General features: G+C 56.2%; 2 protein-coding genes across 5 annotated transcripts in view; both read right to left on the bottom strand.

Moving 5' to 3' along the window:
• CDH23 (cadherin related 23) overlaps positions 1–16,082 on the bottom strand; it is an 86,745-nt gene extending 70,663 nt beyond the window's left edge. For 2 of the 4 annotated variants that reach the window (XM_073793509.1, XM_033841625.2), the window contains exons 1-5: positions 15,967–16,079; positions 11,984–12,133; positions 10,538–10,666; positions 9,484–9,612; positions 8,115–8,342 (exon numbers count right to left, since the gene is read on the bottom strand). In XM_073793509.1, coding sequence (XP_073649610.1) covers positions 8,115–8,240 — 126 coding nt within the window. In that variant the 5' untranslated portion in view covers positions 8,241–8,342; positions 9,484–9,612; positions 10,538–10,666; positions 11,984–12,133; positions 15,967–16,079. Of the gene's footprint in view, positions 1–8,114; positions 8,343–9,483; positions 9,613–10,537; positions 10,667–11,983; positions 12,134–15,966 lie in introns of all 4 variants that reach the window. The other 2 variants (XR_012326601.1, XM_073793508.1) reach the window with 2 other exon arrangements.
• The window catches only part of LOC101316782 (cadherin-23), a 387,052-nt gene continuing 379,310 nt past the window's right edge, over positions 9,457–17,198 (bottom strand). Inside the window, exons 33-37 of the mRNA XM_073793692.1 lie at positions 16,182–16,382; positions 15,967–15,969; positions 11,984–12,133; positions 10,538–10,666; positions 9,457–9,612 (exon numbers count right to left, since the gene is read on the bottom strand). Of these exons, the coding sequence (XP_073649793.1) occupies positions 9,457–9,612; positions 10,538–10,666; positions 11,984–12,133; positions 15,967–15,969; positions 16,182–16,382 (639 nt within the window). The remainder of the gene's footprint in view (positions 9,613–10,537; positions 10,667–11,983; positions 12,134–15,966; positions 15,970–16,181; positions 16,383–17,198) is intronic.

Raw genomic sequence — 17,198 nt, forward strand, 5'->3', positions numbered from 1 at the left:
AACGGGTGGGGGGGCCTGAGAAGGGGAGGAGGAAGTTTGAGCTGGACAGGAGCCCCGGGCACTGCACTGTGGAGGGCGTCATTTCAACTGGGCATTCATCTGCCAGCAGCCTACGCTGGCTCTGCTGAGCCAGGCCTGGGTGCTGAGAGCCAGGGCTTCAGGCCAGGGTTAAGGGCCCAGCAGGCAGGGAGAAGCCCGCCTGGCCTGGTTGGGGATGGGAGTTGGGGTGGGAGAAGGGAACAGCTCGAGGCTCTCCAGCAGCAGTGAGCCCCGGGCCTGCAGTTGAAGCCAGGGAGCCCCTTGGTTGCCTCCTAAATCTCCCTTCTCAGGCCCAAGACCGTAGGTCAACGTGGGCCTCTAGCTGTGCCCAGGGGCCTTGAGGAGAAGGTGGGCGCGGGCCTCGGGCCTCGAGACTCTGCACTGACTCCTCCAGTGGCCGGAATGCCAAACCCTGGCTCCTGCTTTGTCCCTGGGGATCTACCCCTCGGTTTCATCTGCTGCTGTGGACTCTTAGTGCCAGCTGCCGCAGAAAGAGGGCGCTATTCTCACAGCTTGTGGGGGCCCAGGGAGCAGGGATGGGTAGGCTGATACCTGCTAGAGGCAGGGCCAGGCTACCCCTAGGGTTGAAGGACAAGCCCATGGACCAGATTCCTCACGCCCCAGCGCAGAAAGAATGCTCCTGCCCAGCGGGGAGGCTGGCCTGGCCCAAACCTCAGCTTCTAACCTCAAGGCAGAGACAACTTCTAAGAAACTGGCTGCCAGACCCTAGGGCCAGCTGCTCTGTGTGGAGGAGGGCGGAGGCCCCGCAGCAGAAAGACACCACACTTCCTCCCCAGCTTCCTCCTGCATGGCCTCGAGTTCTCCTTCTCTGGACCCTTTACTAGTGAACGTATCGCTTCGTGGTTTCCTGTTTTCAGTGAAATTTACTCTGAGCTCCAGGCTCCATCTTCATCCATGACAACACGCCCTGCCCCTAGCAACCCTAAAGGCACCCTCCCTGATGCTGTGGGGAGGGGCAGGGCACTAGGGTATCCCTCTGTGCTCGCCCTAGGGTGGTGGCGCCTCTGGAGATGCCAGCTCTGGTGGCCGGTTCCTACAGGCTCAGTGCCTGTGGGCTGGGGTGCATGGCACGTAATAGGGGAGCGAGAACACGGTGCCCGCCTCCAAGGGGGCTGGGAGGAGCCCTGGGCCTTCTGGGCAGGGTGCAACTGAGGCAGGAAGCTCACGGATCACGGCACTGCCTGAGGCCGTGGGAGGGAAATTTGTGCTTTTAGGCACTAAGTCACTGTTAGGCACTAAGTCATTGTTAAGAGATGTATCAGGAATTCTGGGACCTGTAACCTATCTCCTGATCACATTTAATAAAGATCTCCAGCCTTTATTTCCGTCAAGTGATAAGCTAAGGGGATGGAATTGACCCTCTCTGAAAACATACTGCAGAGGCCACTGGATATGCTGCTGTTGGATCAGGCTGGCCCTGCCTGGGGGTCTGTGGTGATGGACTGGGGTAGGTGTGCAGGAACCCCCGGGCCACTTGTCGTAAAGACCAGCCCTGGGGATACCCTGGCTCCTGCCTGGCCAGAGCTCCCTCCTACACGCGGCAGCCTGGGATAGAGGGGCTAATGCGTCGCCTTCTTCACGGAGTGCTCTGTGGTGAGGGAACTGGGAAGACGAGGTGGGGCTGGGGGTTGCAGAGGTCTTATCACTCTCCACCCCAGCTGGGGCTCTGCGGCCCTGCCTCCTTGAAGAGGCCTTCCTGGGTGACAGCTAGAGCTCTCCAGGGCTGGCCTAACTGTGCTGGGGGCCGGGCTAAGATTTGCTCAGGGAACTCAGAGGGAATAACAATGGCAGAAAGAGGAACTGGGCCTGGCAGTCAGGAGGCTAGGTGCAAAGTCCCCTCGAGAACCTGACACTCACAGCCCTGATCACCACCTGTCCAGCCCACTGAGAGCACTGACCATCTAGCCCCTTCACTGGGCATTCACTGTACCCGCTTTGCATGCTCACCTCTCCTGCACGGACGCTGTGGCTCCCTAACTATTCTGTGAGTTCTATGGTAGGGATCCAATAACAGCCTGCTCTTTGGACCTGGTTGTAGAGCTGAGGACTGAAACACAGCCACTGGGTGAGGGGCTGAACCAGGATGCCAGGGTTCTGTCCTCTGGACCACGCATGATCGGCAGGGTCACCTCTGCCTTTCGGCTAGCTCGAGTTCCCAGCAGCTTCGTCTGGGCTCTCTCCTCAACAGCAATGATGCCCTGAGCTTTTGCAGGCCAACGGGCATGGGTTTCATTTTGTTTTGCAATTCTGATCTCTTGGTATGGCTTCCTGGAATATATGTTAAGAGGGATTCTGAAGTATCAATATAGTTTAATGGGAAAGTGCTGACATCCGCTAGCAATGCATGCCTTGGGCACAGGATAGGCAAGGGCAGTACATGTTCCATATCTTTGCCTCTTCTGTGATAATACTGTGCTTTCCAAAATGCTTTACCAGGTGTTATTACTTCTTTGGTTCCTACTCCTCCCCACCCCTCCCCTGGAAAACCCTGGAAGGTTTTATTGTCCCATTTAATGCATAGGGAAACTGAGGTTCCAAAAGGTTTGCGTCTTGTCACAGTTGAATGCGGAACTGGGACTGAAGCCTGGGTCTCCTGCTTCCCAGGTCTGTGCTCCTTCCTCTGCACTGAAGCGAGTGGCATCACAGGCCAGGACTTGGACTTGCTCACAGTACATACCGGGCCCTGGGGGATGAACCTGTGCCCACAAGCCCGTGGTTCTACTCCTTCCACATCAGTCTTTTCACTCCCCTTCCTGCCTGGCAGCCCTGAAACCACAGGACTCCTGGTGGGCATGGCGGCCCGTGCACCCCACTTGCTTGCGGGAGGGGAATGGGGAAGGGAGAAACTCATCTATCTGCAGAGCCCCAGGGTCTCTTGGAGGAACTGAACCAGTTGCATGTGTAGCATTTGAGCAGCTGCAGAACACTCTCAAGAAGCAGGGCTACAGGAAGGGTCTGAATTTAGTCATTGCTGGGCCAGAGAAGGCCGGCTTACTTGGTGTGCAGCGCAGGGAAGGGGCCGGGCTGGGGTTTCCTGAGCTTGAGCCAGGGGAAGCGGGCTTCACAAACAGCAGCAGGGTCCAAGTTTAATCAACAGAGGAGCCTCGGCTCTAAAAATATGACGTGAGCTGCCAAGAGCAGCACCCCCTGCGCACAGACTTTCGTGGGGCTGTTGCTGGCGGCTCTTGTACCAGAAGCGGCTGGTGGGAGATTTTCTGTCTTTCTGCCTGGACAGGTGTCTTCTGCAGGTCCCCACCAGCCTGAGAAACCAGGGCTGGTTATCTGGGATTGCTAACCTCTGGCTGTGATTCGCACGGCAGGGAGGCCCCCCTCGAGAACCTCCGTCTCCCCATCCCCCTGCCAAGGTACCTCTGTGCCTGGGGCTCAGCTCCTGACCTCCCAGTTGCCTTCCGTCCTTCCTCCCTGGGCCCAGCCCTTCCTCTTGCAGGGGTCTCCTGACGGCCACTTGGACCCCTCCCCCAAGCCTGCCCTCCCTGTCTGTGGCCTGGAGCGAGGCAGAGGGCCGAGGCTGTACTACGACTTCCCCTGCTGGGCGCACACCATTGTGTGACAGGCCTAGGCGGGCCCGGATGCCCCTTGCAGCACAGCTGTTCTGAGCTCTGGGTGATACGGGGCTGAGAGCTGGGTGGGGTGGCCTGGGCTACTTGCAGGAATGTTCTGCTCTCAGGAAACTGTGGGGGAGGGGACCCTAGGGAGAAAAGAAGAGATGGGAGGCCTCGGATATAGGATTTCTCTTGGTTTTAGGGAGACTTTGTAGCCGAATCCCACCCCCCTGCTTAGAAAGCCTCAGCCTTTAAGACATGGATGCAAATGCCTTGTCCAGAACCCTCCCTAGCTCCTGGCTCTGACCTCCTAGCATTCTATCACATCCTAGAGTGTCAACTCTCTGTTATGTGTCCACTTCCCCCACTAACTGTAGGCTCCTTGAGGGCAGATCTGTGTCCAACTCATTTCTGACTTCCTGGCCTCTAGCACAGGCCTGGCACTTACTTGGTGTTGAATGAATGAATGAATAACTCCTACTTGCCCTTGTCCAACAGGAAGGCTGGTCCTGTGCCAGCGAGGGCTTGCTTGAACCAGGCAGGTACTTGTAGGTGGGAACAAGAGGACGGCGTGTGGGTCTGCCGGGCGTCTCTGGACAGACGTATGCACCCCTATTAAACCACGGTGAACTTTCTTGGAACCTCGAGATGGCTGGTCTGAGGCTTCTCAGGGCTCTGGCTGGTCTAGAAGACGCTGGAGCGATCCTACTTCCTCAACACTCAGCCACTGAAATCTGCCCAGTAGCAGACAAGGTCCCTCCTCTGGTCCCCTCTGGCTTGGGGGCACTCATGACCCCAGAGTGTTCACTGCCCAGAAGTAACAGCCTGGCCAGTGGCAGCAAACCTTCAAGGGTCCAGCACTCCTCGGAGACAAACGCCAATCATGGAGGGGCACTGGCTGTAGGGCCCTGGCCTAGCGGGGCCAGGAGGGAGTGGAGGGGGCACTTGGGAAAGTATTGGGACCGGCCCCTGGGGCCTGCCCCAGACAGAATGTGGGGAGGATATGTAGATACAGAGCCCTGCTCTGGGCGCTGGATGCTGCCACGGGTCTAGACCACCTGCAGCTCCCTGGACCCACCCCGGATTACCACTTGCTCTTAGGCCTTTGCTCAGGTCGATGCCCAGTTCCAGGATATGATTTCCCCCTTTGCTGTGCTAACTGTGACTGACTGACAAGACAGCCCAGGTATCACCTGCCCCGGGAAGTCTTCCCCGAGGCCTTCTCAGTGCCCCATCTGCACCTTGGCCCTGCACAGGGATGTCCTCATGGCCTCCCTTACTCAGCTGCACTTCATCATGGCAGGACCCGCACTGCCTTCACCTCTGTATCTCTGGGGCCTGGCACATAGAGGGTATTCAGGGAACACTGGCTGAATGAATAAATGAATACATGAACAAATATGGTCCAGTGCTAAGTTCTCAACAATGCCCCTGTGGTCCCTGTAATTCTTCACTGTGGTGTCACCAACAAAAATCAAATAAAAGTGATCTTTTCCAAGAAGCAGGAAAAAAATGGAAAGGATGGATACTTTTTTTTTTTTTTTTTGCGGTACGCGGGCCTCTCACTGTTGTGGCCTCTCCCGTTGCAGAGCACAGGCTCCGGACGCGCAGGCTCGGCGGCCATGGCTCACGGGCCCAGCCGCTCCGCGGCACGTGGGATCCTCCCGGACCGGGGCACGAACCCGCATCCCCTGCATCGGCAGGCGGACTCTCAACCACTGCGCCACCAGGGAAGCCCAAGGATGGATACTTTTTGACTTAAAAGTTTTCTCCTTTAAATGTTTTTCCAGCTGGTACCTGATGCTGTTTGTCTGTGTTATTATAGTACAGCCCAGGAACCATATCCACACATATACATATACCCAATTCCTGATCTTGGTCATCCTGAAGTTGTTTTCTTGGAGCAGAGCTGGTGATGACCAAGATGAGGAAGGTAGACAAAGGGAGACTGCATTTCTCACCACCCAACTTCCCACACTCTTACCAGGGAGCTGGAACAGGCCAAGACCTGCTTCAAGGAGGGCCAGAATGTCAGCGGCCCGCGTGTGAGAAGGCAGTGTTCACAGGTCTCCACCAGGCTAGGGTGGATCTCTAAGGAGAGTTTGGTCAACAGATGAAACTTCTGGCCATGGGGACTAGTCCCAAGTTCTGCAGGGACTGCTTGGGGAGTGGCCCACCATTCGGGGTGGCTAAATGTGGCTAGGGTGATTTCACATTTCTCTAATTCTCATTTCTTCTGGGGACCAAAAGGAAACCAGATGTTGCCTCCTGAACTCAGGGTCTTAGAATATTGTGGGTCTCACCATCTGCCTCCCTGGAAAACTCTAGGACTATGTGTTATAGAGGAGGGTGGGGAGTGGGGGTAAGAGTGGTGTGTTCACTGGCCTAGGTCAGGATGAAAAAGAGCAGCATGGCGGATGCCATGAGTTGCCCACCTCTTCTTCACTAACAGAGCCCTGCTTTTATTTGAGGCAGTGTTATATGTGGCCCCCAAGTAATTAGCCAAAGGGCAGAGGTGGCTTGCATAGCTCTTTATTATTTTTTGTCATTTCCTGCCTTGAACTCTGACATGATGGCTGGAGCTATAGCAGCCATCTTGCAACCATGAAGGAAAGGCCAAGATACATTAGCTCTGACATCACTGAGCATGAAATCAACGTTTGTAATTCTCTCTGGGATTGTTGTTATGTGAGAAAAATGCATTCTCATTTATTTACAAATCCATAGTTAAGTTTCTGTTACTTGTAGTCAAACACATCTGTAAATGCTATTGGAGAGATGACCAAGAAGATGATTCACTCTGAAGCTAGGTGCAGGCAGGGAGGGGTTATGTCAAAACTGAGTCCCTCCATGTCGCCACAATAAACGATACCCCTACCTGTCCTCCTCTCAGTTAGTTACATGTGCCCTGTAATTGTGTCTCCGTTTGGCCCACTGGGTGTGACTGGCTGAAGTGATTAGTATTATCCTGGGCTTTTCAGAATGTGGTTTTCTGGGATTGACCTAATTCCACCATCCTCCCCAGAGTCACTCCAGATAAAAAGCCCCGCCCAGGCCTGCTCTGATCCCACAGTCCACAGTGCCACTGCCAAAGGAGAGGACCGGATCCAAGAGAGTCACCTTTTGGGGGCAGAAGGATAGAGCTGAGGCCTCATTTACAATCAGGGTCCCTAGGGTAGACAGATTATACAAATGTCCCCAATCCTTACACCTCCCTGTATCTATACTCTTTGCAACATGACTTTGCAGTTCATTCCTTCAAAAGAGAGAGTTTATCTCCCCATATTTTGAACCTGGACTGGCCTTGTGACTTGCTTTGGCAAACAGAATGTGGCAGAAATAACCCTGTTCCAGTTCCAAGCCTGGGCCTTGAGAGGCCTTGCATGCTCTGCTCTTTCCCCCGGACCTTTTCTGGCTCCATGAGAACCAGCACTGACCAGCCTTCTGAAAGGGGACAGACAGGTGCCCTGTTATCCCAGGGCACCTGTTGCCCTGTTATCCCAACTGTTATACCAGTTGCCCTGTTATCCCAACTGATGGGCAGCCAACCCCCAAAAGAACAGCCATCCAACCGACACACAGCTGCCCATGCACACATGTGGGAGCCCAGCTGACAGCAGAAGAACCACCCCGCTAGGTCTCAATTGCCAGCCTGCAGAATTGGAGCTAAGTCAATGGTTGTTTTATGCCTCTCTGTTTGGTTTATAATGCAGGGTCATTGTGGCGATAGGTAGCTGATACACTCCTCTTCCTCGAGGTTTACCAAGCGCTTCCACAGACAAGAGCTAACTCAATTCCCCAACCACCACCTATGCAGGAGATATTATCTCTCTTTCACAGATGACAAAACCAGTATTCAGAGAGGTTCTGACTTGCTCACAATCACGAAGCCAGCTTACAGTAGACATCGTCATCCCCCAGCCCATCACCCCACACAGCGGCGTCACCATCCAGCCCTGCAGGCCCCGCCTCCTTCTGCAACTCTGTGGACCCTGCACATTGCCTTGGGCAGTGGCCCTACCCATTCACGCATCAGACTGGACCACGGACGCCAGCGCTTTCCGACCCTGATGTGTTGCCACAGCGTGTCACACCAACGTGATGCAGGGGAAGAGGCCAGAGGGCACCTTTTCCCATTTGGCACAGAGGCCCCACAGGTACACGGCACAGCTTGGCAGGCGGAGTGGGGGCTGGCCAGGCCCTGAGGTTCAGGCTCAATCTGTACCATCCCATAGAGCTGCACTGGGCAAGCAAACACGGCTAAATAGAGGCTGAGTGGCTGCAGAGGTGGGTGAACCGACACCCTAGCTTGGCACACACTGGCCCTCCATAAATACTTGTAGACTGATGGACTCAAGACGCGATAAAGGAGTTGTGGAGGACTCATCGGCGCGTGGCATTCCACTCCCACCCATCTCGTCCCTGTCACACAGAAGGCGGAGCTGCCCCTCCCCCACCCTTCTCTCCCCGAGGCCACGCCCCATCACTCACCGACAGGGTAGGGGTGCCCTCGTCCTCCACGGTGACCACCAGGTGGTAGAAGCTCTGGCGCTCACGGTCGGGTGGTGCAGGCCGCGTGGCAATCTCGCCACTGATGCGGTCCATGCGGAAGGTCATGTCCTCATTGCCCCCAGTGATGTAGTAGGACAGGACGCTGTTGATCCCGATGTCACGGTCAGTGGCTCTCACCTGGACCACAGCGGTACCCCCACCCACATTCTGTGGGGAGAGCAGGAAAGCGGTCATTCCAGATTCAAGGCCTTTGGGGCAAAGTCTAGCTCCTGTTCCTGAGAGCCCAAGGGCTGCACCTGGACCTCTAGAAAGTTCTGCCCTGACTACCCTGGGGCAACGAGGAGGAAGATAAAGATGACGGTGCCGAACACTCGGTGGGTATCTGCTGCATGCCGGGGGCCTGAGTGAACGCATCAAATCCTCTCCATAATGCGACAGATTAGGCCAACTCCATTCACAGATGAGAAAACTGAGGCGCCAGGACGGAATGCGTGCAAATCACACAGCCAGTCAGTGGGACAGCCAGGGTCTGAATTGAGGGAGGCCTTCATGAATGTCCAACCGGGCATGACACCCAGCAGTGCCTGGGCAAAAATTCTCCTGACATGACTCAATCCTACTATGAGTAAAAAATGAGCTGTTTTTACAGATACTGGAAACAAACTTATGGCTGCCAAAGGGGAAATGTGGGGTAACGGATAAATCAGGAACTTGGGATTAACATGTACACACTACTCTATATAAGCTAGATAATCAACGAGGACCTACTGTAGAGCACAGGGTCTCAATATTCTGTGATAACCTATATAAGAAACTGAAAAAGAATGAATACATGTATAACTGAATCACTTTGCTGTACACCTGAAACTAACACAACATTGCAAATCAACTATATTCCAATACCATTTTTAAAAAATGAGCTGTTTTATTTAAAAGCAGCTCTCCCAGGGTAAACCTCAGTTTCCTGTTGATGGTGAAGGGCCACCTTCTTCCCCTCTCCTTTCCATCCAAACCACAAAAAGTTACCACATTCCAGGACCTGGCCTAGGTGTTAGGGATAGAATCATGAATGAGTAAGCCACGACCCCATCTCTGTGATCTGACAAACTGTGGATCAGGCAGATAAGTATGCGTTTTTTTCTTTTTTTTCTTTTGGCCACACCACGTGGGATCTTAGTTGCCCAACCAGGGATTGAACCTGCGCCCCCTGCAGTGGAAGCATGGCGTCTTAACCACTGGACCGCCAGGGAAGTCCCCAGGCAGATATTTAAACAGGTGCTTCACGGTCGGCTCACACCCACTGTCCACTCCAGACGTCCAGCTATATGGGCACCAGAGTCACCCTCACCTCGTTGACGCTGACATTGTATCCAAAGGGGCTCTCGATCACCGGGGGGTTGTCATTGACATCCAGGATGGTCACCTGCAGGATGTGGTCCTTCTTCCGTGGAGGGGTGCCACGGTCGGATGCCACAACCTGCGAGGAGGGGGATGACTGGAGTCAGGGCTAAAAGGATCAGCAATATGGAGTCCAAATGGGCTGCCTGTTCAGTGGGCGTGGGGGGGACTGAGAGGCCAGAGAGACTTGCTGGCTCATCCCTGCCCCCTGCCCCCTGGGGTCTCCCCAAGGCTTTCACCTTCTGCTCCATGCTGCAAACAACCGTTGCCCAATACTTGTCTGTTTGGTAACCGTCCTTTGCAATCTGACTCTGATGTGCACGGTCTTTACCTCCCCATCCTGCTGCTGACTGTGACCCTGGGCCTGCAACCAGACCCAGGGCTCCTGCCTTTGGCTTCAAGGCCTCTGTTCCATGCACTCAGACCTGGTCTCTGGCCAATAGAGGAACAGTCTCAAATAATCTTTTGGGCAATGAGCTGGAGTCCTAACCATAGACTGAGCCTGTCCCTAGGAGCCCTGATGTTTCCTGGAGGCCTGTAGAAAGTGTTCTAGAGCTCAGACGCCTGCAGAAGCATGGCCCTGGGGTCCCCAGAGACCCCTCAGGAAACACGGTAGCCTCAGCAATTCAGCAACAGTGGTGGTCTTCGTTATTCCTCACCTCAGCAGAGGAAGCCAGGTTTTTCTGCCCATTACACAAGAGGGGAAACTGAGGCCCAGACAGAGTAAACAACCTGCCCAAGGTCACACTGTGTCTGTGGAGGAGTCGCTCTATCAGCTGCCAGGCTTTCTCTCCCGGCTCTGGCAGCAGGCACAGACACCTCTGCTGTTTCCTGCTCTGGGTCCAGAAACCCCTTCCAGGATGCCCTTTCCAGGTCAGCCTCACTCACGCTCTTGGTCCTAAGGGGTTCTGCCTGCCCACGGCACTTGGTGACAGCAGGAAGCTGAAAGCCAGGGCGTGCTGATGGGCTGAGCTCTCTTGGGATGGAAGGCAGTTGGCGCTCACCTTGAGGATGTAGTGGTCCAGCTCTTCTCTGTCCAGGGGTCTGGCCACAAACACTTCGCCAATGGAGTCGTTGGTGGTGATGATCTCAAAGGCCCCGGCAATGTTGCCAGAGGCCAGGGAGAAGACCACCTGTAAGGGAAGAGAGAGGATGAGGGGCGAGGGGTGACGAAGCGGGGAGGACCAGCAGCTGGCCAGGCCAGGGAGCACCCTCCCGCCCACCTGAGCCCTCTGCTCAGCCTGGGAGAGTGAGAAGAATGTGTTTTATTCAGAAGTGCTTACATCCTTCAAAATGAGGGTGGCAGGTCCACAGAGCGGGCGCAGGGCCTATGACAGGCTAGGGGTGGGGGGGATGCAAGCATACTGGCCTGGGGCCAGGTGCGAGTCCCACATGAGATTTCCCAGGGCGGGGAAGCACTGAGCCCCCCTGCGGGGAGCAGGCGCGGCCCTGGTGTCACACGGGCTCTCTTCGGCTCTCACAGCGACCCTGTCAAAGGGAGCTGTTCTCTTCAGCTCAGAGAGGAGGCTCAGGAACAAGAAGTCACTGGCAAGGTCACACAGCTTGCAAGGGCCCAAGAGAACAAGGATTTGAACCCATAGGCTTCCATCTCCAGAGCCAGCATCTCTTGGTCCCCTAGAGGTGTGCAAGCATTTAAAAACCAGTGGAGGGCTTCCCTGGTGGTGCAGTGGTTGAGAGGCCGCCTGCCGAGGCGGGGGATGGGGGTTCGTGCCCCAGTCTGGGAGAGTCCCACGTGCCGCGGAGCGGCTGGGCCCGTGAGCCATGGCCGCTGAGCCTGCGCGTCCGGAGCCTGTGCTCCGCAACGGGAGAGGCCACAGCAGTGAGAGGCCCGCGTACCGCAAATAAATAAATAAAAACCAGTGGAAACCTCCTGAAATACACCTCAATTTGTAGGACAGATCAAAGTGGTGTGAAGACTGGTGTGCTCTGTCACCCCTCTTCCTTGTGCTCAGGGGGTGCCCAAACCTGCCGTGGTGGGGAGCACTTCTTGCCAGGGGACAGGGAGGGGGCCCTGAGAAGCAGGGGGAGGAGTGTGATCTCTTGGGGCCCTGGGTCCTCGTGGGGAGGGCCGGCCCAGGGCTGGCACACAGGGGTGAGATGCTGTGTGGTTCATGGATGAGGTGACCAAGGAGTCACTGGGGAAATTAAACCCCCTCTGTGCTCAGCTTGCCACGGGGACTGAGCCGAGGCCAGCCTTGGGCCTCGTGTTCCCTGGACACAGGCAGGGCTGACAGCTTGCACAGCTCTGTCTCCTTCCCTGGACCATGGACTGCGGTGAGGGCAGGGCGGACCTGCTCAGGGCCCGGCAGAGCCTGGATGACTCTGCTTCCTGCTCAGGGAGGGGATGGCTTTGGAGGTCCCCTCCGGCTGCGGGGCTGTGGGAGCCCCTACTGACAGGGCAGATCTGGACTATCTCACTTGGTGCCCACCTGCCCGTTGCTGCCGGCGTCGGGGTCCCGGGCCTTGACAATGGCCACGCGCTGGCCCACGGGGCAGTCCTCGGGCACACTGACGGCCGAGTCGGACGTGACGTCGAACCGGGGGCTGTTGTCATTCTCGTCCAGCACAGTGATGTAGACCTGCGTGTGAACATGGCCAGAGACCTCCCACCTTCTTCCCCTCCCTGACCCCAAACACAGGGTCCCGCTGTGGGCCCAGTGGGGACCGGACCTCCAATCAGTTCCAGAAGGTCAGCAAGCTTTCAGAGCCTGCCTAGGCCAACCCTGACTTTACACGGAGGCCCTGAGCGCATTTCTTCTGGAAGTCTGGTGGGGGAGGGCTGCACACACTCAAGTGCTGGGGCCTGGCGGGGGGACTCAGAGGTGGTGGGGCCTTGGAGAACCGGAAGGCACGGGCCCTGGCTAAAGGAAACGGAGGCTACTCGGCTCCAGATCCGTGAGGGTGTGTCAGCCTGGCACGGGCAGAGCTTCCTGTTTTTCAAAAGGAACTAGGAATCCAGATTTTTATGTGGAATTAGGTGGTGATAGTAAAAACAAATTTTTTTTGTGGGCCAGCTAAAACACATCTGGCAACCAGATATTGCCCAAAGGCCTCTTCACTTTCACCTTTAGATTAGAGGAAAGGAAACAGGGCTCAGGAGCAGGAGAGGGGTCACAAGGTGGCTTGGTGGTCCCAGTGGGGAGAGGGCAGATGGGGAAGAGAGGGGAATTTCCAACTACCAGATAAAAACAGGGAACATGCAAGTTGCACGCAAAGAACACATTGTTTTGTGTCTGCAGCCCAGGCTTCTCCTGCAGGGTTTGAATAGCAAGCCTGGAGAGAAGGCCTGGCTGGGGGTGCAGCTTCCAGCCCATGGATGGCCATGGGCCACACAGCCAGAGTCGTAGGTACCCCTCGGGTTCACTGATGAGGGGATTGCAGTGTGGCGGGAGGGGAGGAGGCTCAGGTTCTAGCAATCCCAAGCCAGGCCTTCTCCCACCACCCTGCTCCAGGCCAGATCCCATCCTCTCCTTCCCCAGGCCTGGGGCTCCGGGGCTCCCAGGCCTACCTGCCTCCTGGTGTGCACAGGACTCCATGGGGAGCCTGTGGAACCTCACCACGACTCAGAGAAGATTCCACTTCATCCCCCCTCCTTCCTAATCAGGACTATCCCCTTCTCAGTTCTAGCCACGCTTCCATATTTCAGGCAGCTGTCAGAACTGTAGGCAACAAACCCAGGCTTCACAGCAGGACCAGCTTTACCACTTACTAGCTGTGTGATTTGGCAAAAGTTATTCAACCTCTCTGATTTTCCATTTCCTCAGATGAAAGTAGGAACGAGAACACCTACAGAATCAGGAGGCTGGAAGGAATAAATGAGCCAACAAATGTGGTCCTTGTCCTGCTTCTGGCCTGGCAGACAGGCAGGATCTCACCTGCCAAGACGCTGCCCACCCATCATAAATTTTGGTCAGGGAGTTCTGTGGAGTCCCGGAGCCCCAGTCTGCTCACCCGTGAAATGGGCATAATAATGTCTACCACCCTGTTCTCAGGAAGAAAACAAACAAGCCCCCTGCAATCTGATCCCTCCCAAACTCTCTCACTCTGGTCAAGGCCTTGTTGGGACTCCGCATGCTTCCTCCCACCACAGGGCCTCTGCACCTGCTGTTCCCTCTGCCTGAAATGCTCTTCCTTCTCTACTGTGTAAACTCCTATGCTTTCTGAGGAGCTCAGCTTGAGTCACTTCCTCCGGGAAGCCCTCCTTGATTTCCCCGACGCCTTGTTATCTGCTCTCTCGTGGCATATATTTATTGGTGTGGTAGTTTGATTAGTGTCTTTCCCCTACTCTATCTTATGCCTGTGAAAGCAGAAGCCACGTCTGATTTTGGTTTCCCATTGTATGTACCCTGAGCCCAACCCAGAGCCTGGCACGCAGTAGGTGCTCCCTCCACATTTGCTGCTCTGATGAGGTATTCCCAACAGTGGGGAGTCTGCATCAGTGAGTGCGTTAGGAAGGCAGGTACCAAGATCTACGGGAATGAGCTATGGGCCTTTGTCCCCACCCAGGGTCTCAGGGCCCAAATCTCCCTCCCTGATCCCTCAAAAGCCCGGGGGTGGTACTCAGAGCTCCTATGGCTCTGAGTAACCCCCCAGCCACCCCCGCCCAGCCTGCCCCTTCTGCTGCCTCCCCACCCCTCTCAGGGCCATGGGGGCTGCTGGCGCTGAGGAGGAATCAGGTGTAGGTGAGCTGTGGTTTGGGGGTTCCGGCCTCGCAGAGGAAATGGTGGTGCCTTTAAAAGGCCCCTCAGCTTGCCTCCACCCTGGCACCTCCAACAAGTTTGGGACTGACAGGGCTGGTGTATCTGGGGCAGTGGCCCCTGGGAGCCTCTGAGAGGAAGCCAGGGCAGAACAAAGGGGGGTGGGTCCTGCTTCCTGGAAGAGGGTGAAGGGACTGGGGCAATACAGGGGCCCACGGAGGAGTGTGTGTTCTGAAACGCCCTCGCCAGCCCCAGCACAGGAAGTGGCTGCCTGGTCCACGGGGGGCTTCGGCAGCCTGGGGAGGGACGGCCCTACTGCTCACCAGGCTCTACCTGGCCTCAAGCCCCCGACTCCGCACGACAGGGGCGAGGGGAGACTGGGCCCATTTTATGGACGAGGCTGTCGAGGCTTGCGAGAGGGCTCCACTTAACCCCCTGAGCCTTAGACCCTCTGGTGGGGAAGACCAGGAGCCTCGCCACGAGCTGTGGGACACAGGGCACGTGCCCACCATCTACCACCGGAGGGCCCTGCTCACTGGCTGCCCTCAGGGACCCGGGGGGGTCGAGGGGAGCTGTGGGGGCTCACTGCTGCTCGCTCACCCCCGGCTCGCCCCGTGGATGGAGGGGCCTTTTGGGTACGGCCAAGCCACAACCAGGGCCACTGGAGCCGGCACCTTGAGGGAGCCATGGGGCACAGGATGCCAAGCAGCTGCATTTGGCTCTTAGCCTGGACACCGGGTTGGTCTATCCCTTCCGGCTAAGGTGAAAAGGACTCAGCAGGGGTGAAAACGTGGCTGTAACCAAGGCTGATGATGAGCTGGACACCCATGTGGTCTACAGATGGCCTCAGACCTGCCTGGCTGGGGCCCAAGCCGAAACGATGGTTAAATGTTCTCATTATCGCTGCAGGATTCCACCCCATGACCCGCCCCTGGGGCCCACCTTCATATCCACCCCCAGCCTGAGGTCACCACTTCTCTACCCTTCTAGGAGTCTTGTCTGCACCTCTGACCTCAGCAGTCAACCTCCCCGAAGTTCACAAGGTCTCTGTGCCTTTACTTAGAGCCCTCAAGGGCAGTGACTCACACCATATGCCCACTGCTGCCCTTGCCCACACTCCCCTGGCCCTGGCGCCCCACTTCACACGACTACTGTAACATACTCCTAACGCTGACCCCGAGAGAGGGAAGGGGGCCCCCTTACAGACCCCGCTCCCATCACCCCTCCTAGTTTACAAAGGCTTCCTATCGGCCAGCTCTGTCACATCCTCTGAGGAAAGCGGGGCAGTTGGTATGATACCCACTTTAGACCCGAGGAAAGGAAGCACAGAGAGGTTGAGCAATTAGCCTTGTCACACAGCCGTTGAGGAGTAGAGCTGGGATGAGGCCTCAGTGTTCCCTCCATTGTGTGTTCCGCACACTCCTTGTTAGTGCAGTGCCCACCCCAGGACCCACTGGGGGGGGTGCTAGACAGGACAAGGAGGGCAGAGGGGACAGAGCTGGACGTGGAGTTCGTGCTCGGGAGGGGCCTGGGCTCAGGTATGAGAGTGGATGGGTGGGGGAGTTTGGGAGGGGTCTGAGCAGGGACCAGCTGCAGTCCTGTCCATGTGCCCTCTCCCCCAGGAGAGGCAGGAAGGCCCAGTGCCACACAGTGCCCAAGCCAGCACTGGCCACAGACAACCCACAGGGGAGGGCACCAAGCCATGGGCTACTCACCTTCTGTAGGCAGAGGCGGCAGGAGGTGGCCAAGGGAGAGAAAAGGCAAAGATGCAGACGGTTAGCAGTCCCAGCTCTTCCAGCCCCACTCCAAGCAGTGGCCTGTGGAGGATGCCACCCCTCCCCCCACCTGAGGTCTCAGCCCTGCCCAGGCTGCCCGGGAAGGTGTGGCATGGCCGGCTGCAGTGCCGTTCCTGGGCTACCTAAACCCTCACCCACTGCCTGCCTGCATGCTGGGTGAAGATGTCAGTTTGGGGGAACTTGGAGCGGTGACAGGCTGTACCCGTGGGGCTCTCGGCCGGGGATCCACTCACCACGGTGGAGTCCACCTTGGGGCCGCCGTCGTCTGCCACCACCGTCAAGGTGTAGAAGTCGCTTTTCTCCCGGTCCACCAGGCCCTTGACGGTGATCACACCCTGCAGGGAGGGGGTCAGATGGGCAGTGACATCGTATCCCAAGCAGTCCTGTGCCCTGGCCAAACTAGACTCCTTGCCAACCTGGGACATCCTGTCCACTTTCCCACCTTCACATTACTCCCTCTGCTGGCATAACTTCTCCGTGAAGCTCTGTCCGCTGAAATCCTACTTCTCTCTCAATCCCACTCGGATATTACCTCTTCCATGCAGGCTTCCCGCTTCCCCAGCCAGGTACGATCACTCTCTTTATTTGGGCCCCGAAGGCGCTCCATTACACCTCTATTGTAGATCTTTTCATCTCTTCCCTTGTGATGCTCTGACCTGCATCCTTGATTATTCCCACTTCTACTCCTAGCCTGAGAGCTCTCTGAGGGCTGCAAAGGGTCTTGTTCATCTCTGTGTCCCCAGCATGCCCCAGAACAAGGTGTGGCACATTGTAGCAATTATTACTGTGCTTATTTTCAAAGAAGAGATTCTGAGAGAAAACACACTAACGCAAAGATGGAGGAGTAAGATCCAGGCAGTAGATAAGACATCGCTGCACCAGACACCTAACGAAGACTACTAGCTACTGCAGTGAGGCATGAAATTTATATCTGAGCCACGGTACAAAGGGAAACACCATGACTCGCACAGCTTTCGTTATCTAGTAACAAGAAGACAGCAGGTTGCCTGCGTATAAACTTTACCTTATCCCTGCATATTAAAGGGATGTATTACGGGGATGTTTATGACAAAGAAGAGTGCTGGGCATAGAGAAGCAGCTCAATGAATGCTGGTTAGCTTTACAGGAATTGAGCTTCCTGCCCTCAGAGA

The sequence above is a fragment of the Tursiops truncatus genome, chromosome 16 (assembly GCF_011762595.2).
Source record: "Tursiops truncatus isolate mTurTru1 chromosome 16, mTurTru1.mat.Y, whole genome shotgun sequence".
NCBI lineage: Eukaryota > Metazoa > Chordata > Mammalia > Artiodactyla > Delphinidae > Tursiops > Tursiops truncatus.